Source organism: Nerophis ophidion, linkage group LG09 (assembly GCF_033978795.1).
Source record: "Nerophis ophidion isolate RoL-2023_Sa linkage group LG09, RoL_Noph_v1.0, whole genome shotgun sequence".
Taxonomy (NCBI): domain Eukaryota; kingdom Metazoa; phylum Chordata; class Actinopteri; order Syngnathiformes; family Syngnathidae; genus Nerophis; species Nerophis ophidion.
This window is the reverse complement of record NC_084619.1, coordinates 30,736,323-30,746,420: the sequence shown is the minus strand read 5'-3', so window position 1 is coordinate 30,746,420 and position 10,098 is coordinate 30,736,323. Positions and strand designations below refer to the sequence as shown.

Here is a 10,098-nt window from a genome sequence, read left to right as displayed (position 1 = left end):
AACCTGGAACCCTGAAGTTACTGGCACGGCCATTGTACCAACCGAGCTATGCCGCCCCATAACAGCATTTATAATTGTTTACTCAATAAATATGAGGATTTCTAACCATAGAAACACATGCAAATGCATTCAATAGTATAGAGTAGAAGCATTGAAGTCTCACCTTAAAACTCATTTGTATACTCAAGCCTTTAAATAGACTCCCTTTTTAGACCAGTTGATCTGCCATTTCTTTTCTTTTTCTCCTCTGTCCCACTGGAGGGGGTCCGGTCCTGAGTCAGGACCCAGGATGGACCGCTCGCCTGTGTATTGGCTGGGACATCTCTGCGCTGCTGATCCGCCTCCGCTTGGGATGGTTTCCTGCTGGCTCCACTGTGGACGGGACTCTCTCTGCTGTGTTGGATCCACTTTGGATTGGACTCTCACGGTTGTGTTGGATCCACTATGGATTGAACTTTCACAGTATCATGTTAGACCCGCTCGACATCCGGTGCCCACTTATGCGGTCCTCTCCAAGGTTTCTCATAGTCATCATTGTCACCGACGTCCCACTGGTTGTGAGTTTTCCTTGCCCTATTGTGGGCTCTACCGAGGATGTCGTTGTGGTTTGTGCAACCCTTTGAGACACTAGTGATTTAGGGCTATATAAATAATCATTGATTGATTGATTGATAGAGGTCCAGTCAGGGGTGTAGCACTACATTCTGGCCCCCAATACACAATTCCCCTGAAGAGACCCTCATCCTGCCCTAAACCATCATAGCCACACACACACTTGGTATGTTTACATCCACTGCAAAACAAACTATTGCATTAACTGTTTTGCTGCTAGTCCCAGACTAGAACATATCTTGATTAACCATAAATAATTTGTTGTGTTCTTTTCCAAATATATATTTTTTGGGGGATTTTTTTTTTTTACAAAAAAGAGCCATTAAATTTAATATAAAATGTCCAGAATATGAATTTAAATATCAATGAAGCCACTCACTTAAATATTATTCTAAGTCTGTCAAGTTGTCCTTTATTTTAGAGCAAGTGGTGTCAAACTCATTTTCATTGATGGCCACATCGCAGTTCTGGCTGCACTCAGAGGAAGAATTATAGTTGTGAATAATATATAAACATAAAAGTATATGGAGTCGCCTTGTAATATCATGACACAATTACCTATGCATTTTAATATTGTACATTTTTTATGTCAGAATGCAATGTAAATTTGCAGAATTTGCAGTAAAAAATGGGCAGCTCAGTCGTTTAATTTTAGGTCAAATTGACTGTTTTTTCAGCATATACAGTTGTGGTCAAATGTTTACATACACTTGTAAGGAAATAATGTCATGGCTGTCTTGAGTTTACAATCATTTCTACAACTCTTATTTTTTGTGATAGAGTGATTGGAGCCCATACTTGTTGGTCACAAAAAAAAAATTAATGAAGTCTGGTTCTTTTATAAATGTATTATGGGTCTACTGAAAATGTGACCAAATCTGCTGAGCCAAAAGTATACATACAGCAATGTTAATATTTGGTTACATGTCCCTTGGCAAGTTTCACTGCAATAAGGCACTTTTGTTAGCCATCCACAAGCTTCTGGTTGAATTTTTGACCACTCCTCTTGACAAAACTGGTGCAGTTCAGCTAAATGTGTTGGTTTTCTGACATGGACAAGTTTCTTCAGCATTGTCCACATGTTTAAGTCAGGACTTTGTGAAAGCCATTGTAAAACTTTAATTGTAGCCTGACTTAGCCATTCCTTTACCACTTTTGACGTGTGTTTGGGGTCATTGTCCTGTTGGAACACCCAACTGTGCCCAAGCGTCCGGGCTGATAATTTTAGGTTATCCTGAAGAATTTGGAGGTAATGCTCCTTTTTTGTTGTCCAATTTACTCTCTGTGAAGCACAGTTCCATTGGCAGAAAAACAGGCCCAGAGCATAATACTACCACAACCATGCTTGACGGTAGGAGTGTTGTTCCTGGGATTAAAGGCTTTACCTTTTCTCCTCCAAACATTTTGCTGAGTATTGTGGCCAAACAGCTCATTTTTTGTTTCATCTGACCACAAAACTTTCTTCCAGAAGGTCTTATCTTTGTCCATGTGATGTCGGACATGACATTATGTTCTTTACAAGTGTATGTCAACTTTTGACCATGACTGTACATTATTATTATAATTATTGGTATTTTCACTGCATCTCCTGGAGGTTAAGCACCCTCACCCCCTTTAAAAAACTGAATTACATCCCTTTCTCACGTTATTCGAGGGTCCTTAAACACACCGGTTACCGTATTTCCTTGAATTGCTGCCGGGGCGCTAATTAATTTAAAACCTCTTCTCACTCCTGCGCTTACCAAAGGCATGCGGTAAAAGTAAGCATGCGCTAATTATTTTAAAACCTCTTCTCACTCCTGCACTTACATTTTTTTTTTTTTTTTTTCCAAGATGGCGCTGCTGTAGTGGCTGCTGTTGGCAGGAGCTCTGTGCTCCTGTGTCATCCTTTCGTGTTTCCCTCTTGTTTCATGTGTTATTATATTGTTTTGCCTTTTGGTCCAGGACCCTTTGGGACTGTGTGACAAGTGGTGGCACTTTCGTGACCTCTACGGTGCTTTTTTTGTGGACTTCCGGATCTGCCTCTCGGGAGCCTTTTGGCCATGGAGACCAGCTGCTGGGTCTCTGCCACACCGGAGTCGGTTTGGAGGGACTGGAGGAGATGTGGATGAGGGGACAGGGCTGGGGAGCTAGCACTGAGCACTGGGACGGAGAGGCTTCGCGGTGTCTTGCCTGGGTGAGCAGGTGTCGGACACCTCAGTCTTCTTGGACGTATCCTCGCTCATCCATGCGGACTGGACACTGGCCGAGAGTTGGTTGGTGACCGAGAGTGGAGTCGCCTCTCTTGGTTGCTTTGTTGGGTCTGCTCCTGTCTCTGGCCATGCTCCCTCCACCCCAGCGGACGATGGCGTGGAACACCGCAGAGGCCACCACAGTGGATATGTTTCTTTTACTTTTTATTCATAGCTGTATGTAGAAGTGGCTGGTTGAATCCGCTGCTTTAATGTCTTTAATATCCTTTGTGTTCTATGTTGTTTGATGTTTCCCTCTTACACACATGTAAGAAGGATGTGTACTATGGCTATGAGTTGTTGTTGTTTTTTTCCCTTGGCCGCAGTCTGGACCCCCTTTCCAGGCCCCCCCCCCGATGACAGGGGAAGTGTCACGAGTTTGACGAGGCGGTAATACTAAGCATGCGCTAATTATTTTGCGAAGTGAGTTTGACCCTGCAGTAATTCAAGACAGGCGCATACTATATGCCCTGCGGCAATTCAAGGAAATACGGTATGTGCAATGAGAAGTGAAACCTGGACATAACTGACTGCTATGCAGCCACATGTAGACTTTTTTTTTTTTTTTTTTACAATTCCAATGATTCTTTGTCCAACACAATGGTTTAAAATGGTTTATTAAATATTGCATAATACCAAAGTCACAGCAGTGTATAGCATCTTTATTTAGATATTGCCAATGTAACAACACTGCAAGATTGAAGCAAACAAAGCAAACGTGTGGCGGGTCGTGCGTCTTAAACTAATTCAATCGTCAACATTATTAGTCATAAAGTTGTTGCACAATGTCACACTTTAGATATTTATAATTGATGAGTTCCCAGTGAATGTAGTTCCATCACAAGTGACTAGGACTTAATGGGCAAACCGTTGTTACCAGGCTCTAGGCTTTTTGTCAGCGGCCAATTTCTGTCTTTAACATTACTAAGGTTTGATTTTATAAGTTACTACTCAAACTGAACCTTTCTGGGCTCCAAATTTCATTGTTGAAATTACAACCTAAATGGACTTAAAAGTCGCCAAAGCCTTTCTGATAATGTTTATGCCAGGAGCAGGCCCTGATTGTTACATTAAATATGTCACGGATAACATTTCAGAAAAAAAAAAACATAAAAATGAGGCACAATTTAGCATCAAACATAAGGCATTATGAGCTCACAAATGGCAGCGTATAATGTTCATATGCATTCAAATTCCTGTGCTCAGTGATGCTCCACGCTGTGACAAAATCCTTCAGGTAGATAAAACTCTGCATGTGACCAAAAACTCCATCTGACGCTTCCGTCACATGCAGTCTATTTCTTATTTTACATATTTACAATCCTTCTATTGCTGCAGATGACCTTTCACATATTTTATAAAGGCTTCCACACATATCATTTATCGATACATTCTGTGACGTGTTACGACACACTTATTATGACACAACTTAACGAGAGTTTAAGGTGTTTTTACAAAGAGTTACTGAAGTTCTGCAAGGGTGGAAAAAAAACAAAAACAAATAAAAACATTCACCGGGAGCTCAAGTTACATGAGAGTGTTTGGCCAGCGGTGGAGAGCAAAACATTCTTTTGGTGATGTGTGTGACAAAATAGATTCCATCAATGCTATACAGGCACACTCATAATACAGTAGCATGTATTCAGTGCAACACATGTCAGGAAGAAACACTCCATTTTGTCCCCAAAAGCAAAGTTGGGTAAGGACGATGCTACAAGTTCTTATAAAAAAAAAAAGCGTGACACTCACTGCACCAATGAAGATAATACAATGTGATGCAACAGGAAACCAACACATTTTGGATGTTAAAATGTATCACTTCATTTTGTACAATTCTACTAAAAGGCTACTGATAGTCTGGCAATGCGTGATTAGGTATTTATTGTACTTCAGCTACTGGTCAGCTAGTGCCCTACAGACATACATCTAAACTCCCTAAGAATGACTTAAAACTACTTATGCACACTTTGTTGAGGGGTTGATAACACTGTTGAATTGGCTAAATAACGAAGAATTATCCTTTTTTTGCAGTTTCCCAAAAATGGGAAAATTTTGTTTGATTTGTCGATTTTATAGCGCCAGTACTGTAGCACTAATGCTGATTTTACTACTTACATCATTTGGTAAAATTGTAGTCATTCAGTGTTTCCCAAAGCACTGCAATCTATTTGTGGCGGTGGTTGGCAGGGGAATGACCTCATTGTCTTATTTGCATAATCAGCAATGACACGTGAGCAGGGAGTTTTTATGGACGACAAAAGTGAGCAAAAAAAGCACGAACAGCAAAACAAATTTGTTTTCAAATTGGAGCTGTCAAAGTTAATGTGTTACATTTGATGAATCACGAAAAATGTTCGTAATAATCGTGTACTGTAGATCAGTGATTCTCAAATGGGGGTACGCGTACCCCTAGGGGTACTTGAAGGTATGCCAAGGGGTACGTGAAATTTTTAAAAAATATTCTAAATATAGCAACAATTCAAAACTACTTTATATATATATTTATTGAATAATACTTCAACAAAATATGAATGTAAGTTTATAAACTGTGAAAAGAAATGCAACAATGCAATATTCAGTGTTGACAGCTAGATTTTTTGTGGACATGTTCCATAAATATTGATGTTAAAAATGTATTTTTTTGTGAAGAACATTTTTTAATTAAGTTCATGAATCCAGATGGATTTCTATTACAATCCCCAAAGAGGGCACTTTAAGTTGATGATTACTTCGATGTGTAGAACTCTTTATTTATAATTGAAGCATTTGTTTATTTTTCAACAAGTTTTTAGTTATTTTTGTATCCTTTTTTCCATATAGTTAAAGAAAGACCACTACGAATGAGAAATATTTTGCACTGTTATACAATTTAGAAAATCAGAAACTGATGACATTGTGCTGTATTTTACTTCTTTATCTCTTTTTTTCAACCAAAAATGCTTTGCTCTGATCACGGGGGGTACTTGAATTAAAAAAATTTTCACAGGGGGTACATCACTGAAAAAAGGTTGAGAGCCACTGCTGTAGATCAATCACGCAATTTATTTGACCTTGACTGCGGATTGTTATATGAAAGGCGTTGCTATGGGGACGGCGTGGCGAAGTTGGTAGAGTGGCCGTGCCAGCAATCTGAGGGTTACTGGTTCAATCCCCACCTTCTGCCATCCTAGTCACGTCCGTTGTGTCCTTGAGCAAGACACTTCACCCTTGGAAATACGGGTCCTGGTTAGCGCCTTGCATGGCAGCTCCCGCCATCCGTGTGTGAATGTGTGTGTGAATGGGTGAATGTGGAAATACTGTCAAAGCGCTTTGGGCTCCTTAAAAAGGGGTAGAAAAGCGCTATACAAGTACAAGTATAAAAGGTCCATTTTGTTACGGCAGTGGTAGAATCCAGGTAAATGCTACCATGCTTTTATTTTGAAACTTGGTATGCACTGAACAGGAAGTTACTCTGTGCACAGTTGCTATACTCTGTCTGGTGTGCTTGGTGGAACTTTTCATTTCAAAATGAACCCTGACAGGACTTTAGATACAACTGCTAACCAGTTTTGAGAAAATAAATGTAGTGCATTCAAGTAAAAAAAACTTTTGTTTTTTTAAATGTGCGGGTATAACATTCTGACAATATTTTTTATTTTCAATGTTGATTTGACCTATGCAAGCAATGGTGCGATTTATCACAATAATTCAAAATTCAGAAGTGTGATTGAACAGATACGTTGTATTTTTTGTATGACAACACTATTATAAATGCAACGTACATTTCTTGTATTGCTATTTTTGTGATTACTTTTTAATGTCAAAAATAGGACAGACGGCCAGGGGTGGGGTTGTCACAGTAAGATTAGCGATATTAAAAGTGTCCATTAGTGCACAGAAAAAAAAAGTCACTGATTTGGTTGCTTTTTAGTCGCTAAATTAGCAAAATCTTACCCTCCTTCTATGTATTTGTTTTTCTCTGGCAGACCACTGTGTTAAGAAGCACTGTCACGATGCCACCTACTGCCCATTCACACACAGTCCCATTATAATGAGTTTATGAGCGAAGTCCACAAATGTATTCATGGTGGGCCGCCACAAATAAATAAATGTATGGGAAAGTCATTGCTTTTTAAAATACAAAAAGGCCTCTTGAAGTTTCTATACACATCTGGGTCATACAATCTCGTTGAATCATTAAAAATCATTATTTTTAAGACACATTGTTGGCTACAAAAGGGTCACTGATCAATCCGCAGTGTTTTTGTTTGTTTAGACAGAATTTCCCTAAGTGACCAAGCAGAAAGTTAAGTGCTGCCACGCCTGTGCCGTGGTTGCACTGGAACACGATGTCAACCACCACCTACATGTGAGGCATCACGTGCAAGCACAAATGACACAAGGAGTATAACATGGTAAATAAATAGCGTGTGATTATTTACACTTTTGTTGTGTCTGATAACGGCACAGTCGATGTGTTTCTAAGTATGCACATGATTTGTGATACACCGTCGTGAATTGCAATGAACTTGCAGTCAATACTGAAACGGCGCTGAAGGCTTTTTGTAGTAGTGTGTTGATTTTTTTTTTGTAAAGTAGCCAATAATGACTTTTTTAAAACCTGAAAAATTTAAAAGACAAAAAAATAAAAGCAAAAAAAAAAACATAAATAAAGAATCATGTGTTAGATATGGGGGTATATCTGAAAGTGTGTTTACATGGATACACTCCTTTGATTTGTATTGTACTTGGATACTCTAACCTAACATCACATAAAAACACATTTTGACACGCCCAAATCCAGTTCAGGTAACAACGTGTCACCTTTCATTCCTAATCTGCTGAGCTGCTGAACTCAGACGGAGGTGCTATGTGAACACATCTGGAAAAGTTAACACGATGGAAGCTTGTATCTGAGAATCTAGGGTATCCTCAGTCAGGTAGACGTACACACCATGCTGAGGTGTGGGCAACGGGCATATGACGGTCCTCAATGTGCAATTTGATATTCTTCAGAATGAACCAATCACCTTGCCAGTTTAGCTAAATGACTACGCTAACCCACAGCCATGCGTGATAGAAAATATTTCCAAAGCTTGACAGGCAGTCGTGTGTTACGGTTGAGATTCCTTTGCTTTACAGTTTCACCTCCTTCACGTAATTCCCAGGGAAAGTCCCAAACTGTTTCGTCCTCTTTGAGGTACCTGCAAAAAAACACAATCATGCATCAAAACAATGTTGTGTTCAATCTCAAAACACTGTCTATTTTGATTCATTCTTATGTTGCCTTTTTGTGGCTATAACAAACCAGAAATTGTTTGTGGCCCCATTATAGTCTTTAATATTACTCATGTAACACACTAGGGCAGGGGTTTCAAACTGGTTTTCATTGAGGGCCACATTGCAGTCACGGCTGCCCTCAGAGGACCAATTGCAACGGAATATCCATCCATCCCTTTAGGGTCACGGGGGGTGCTGGTGCCTATCTCAGCTACAATTGGGCAGAAGACGGGGTACACCCTGGACAAGTTGCCACTTCATCGCAGGGCCAACACAGATAGACAGACAACATTCACACTCACATTCACACACTAGGGCCAATTTAGTGTTGCCAATCAACCTATCCCCAGGTGCATGTCTTTGGAGGTGGGAGGAAGCTGGAGTACCCGGAGGGAACCCACGCATTCACGGGGAGGACATGCAAACTCCACACAGAAAGATCCCCAGCCCGGGATTGAACCCCAGAATACTCAGGACCTTCGTATTGTGAGGCAGACGCACTAACCCCTCTTCCACCGTGTAGCCCTGAAACGGAATAATATTTAAATATAAATGTCTAAGCAGTCGTGTCATTATAACATAGTGCATCCGGAAAGTATTCACACCGCTTCCCTTTTTTTTATGTTACAGTTAAAATTCTACACCCCATAATGACAATGGGAAAACATATTTTTAGAGCTTTTTGAAATGTACTAAAAGTAGAAAACTAAGAAATCACAAATTTTCAGCTTATCATCCTTGAGCTGTTCTTAATTGGAGTTTATCTGTGGTAAATTCAGTTTGGATATCTTTGGAAAAGGCACACACCTGTCTACATATTGTATAAGGTCCCACACTTGAAGAATGAATGAAGTAGAAGGAATTTTATACAATTGCCTATGCGTTTTAATATGATATATTTTTTACATACACTGTAAAAAAACCAAAAACAAATCTGTAGCATTTGTGGTAAAATACAACGGGTCAAAATTTCACTGTAAAATGTGTTTTACAGCATTACTGTTTTTTACAGTAAAATTCTGGCGACGACGCTGCCAGTTTTTACTCAAATCTATATCTGCGGCCTGACAAAAAGTGGACTTTGTTAGTATTGGGAATGGATGGATTTTATGTAAATAAAGCAATAAAAAATATGGATTTATTTGCCATTCAAGGCTTCTGAGCACATTGTTCAGGTTTCTTCATGGATCTATTTAAAAAATAAATACTGTATTCAAAATACTGTTTGTGTTTATGACTTTCTTTATTGGTTATTTTGTAATAAAAGAAGTAATTTTTTTGACACCAAAGCTTTACTATGAAGGCTTCCGTTATTAAAGAGTAAGTTGGTGTCCTCGCTTGAACGGGAATGAAGGTTGGACGGTTGGAAAGAAGTGTCCACTGATAAAGATTGCAAAACATGTTAAATACTAAGCCCCATGTTGAAAAGGCAAAAAGGTATGTAGTTTGAGTATTAATGTGCATATATTTGTCGCCATATATTGTACTGTGTTTTTGTACGATGTTTAAGGCATTGCTAAAACACTTGTGTATCATCCCCTTAGTGCAGGTGATACTACAGTCGTCGGACTGATCACCAGGGGAGCTGAGGCAGCGTACAGAAGGGAGGTAGCGGAACTGGTGGCCTGGTGTCAGGATAATAATCTCTCCTTGAACACAGACAAGACCAAGGAGATGATTATTGACCCACGGAGAAGGAGTGCACAGTACACACCTTTGTACATAGGGGGGACAAAGGTGGACAGGGTGAAAACCTTTAAATTCCTCGAGACCCACATCAGCGAGGACCTCACCTGGGATCACAACACCCAACAAACAATAAAGAAAGCCCAGCAGCAACTGTACTTCCTAAAAAGGCTGAGAACATTTGGTATGCCACCCAAAATTCTCAGCAACTTCTATAGAAGTACGGTTGAGAGTGTCCTTACCAGCTCAATCACGGTCTGGTATGGAAACTGCACTGCTAAAGACAGGAAGGCACTCCAGCGAGTGATTT

General features: G+C 39.8%; 1 protein-coding gene across 11 annotated transcripts in view; it reads right to left on the bottom strand.

Moving 5' to 3' along the window:
- Positions 1–3,443: 3,443 nt before the first annotated feature.
- The window catches only part of LOC133559231 (sorbin and SH3 domain-containing protein 1), a 149,905-nt gene continuing 143,250 nt past the window's right edge, over positions 3,444–10,098 (bottom strand). For all 11 annotated transcript variants that reach the window (XM_061910796.1, XM_061910788.1, XM_061910798.1 and 8 more), the window contains one exon: positions 3,444–8,026. In XM_061910796.1, coding sequence (XP_061766780.1) covers positions 7,959–8,026 — 68 coding nt within the window. In that variant the 3' untranslated portion in view covers positions 3,444–7,958. The remainder of the gene's footprint in view (positions 8,027–10,098) is intronic.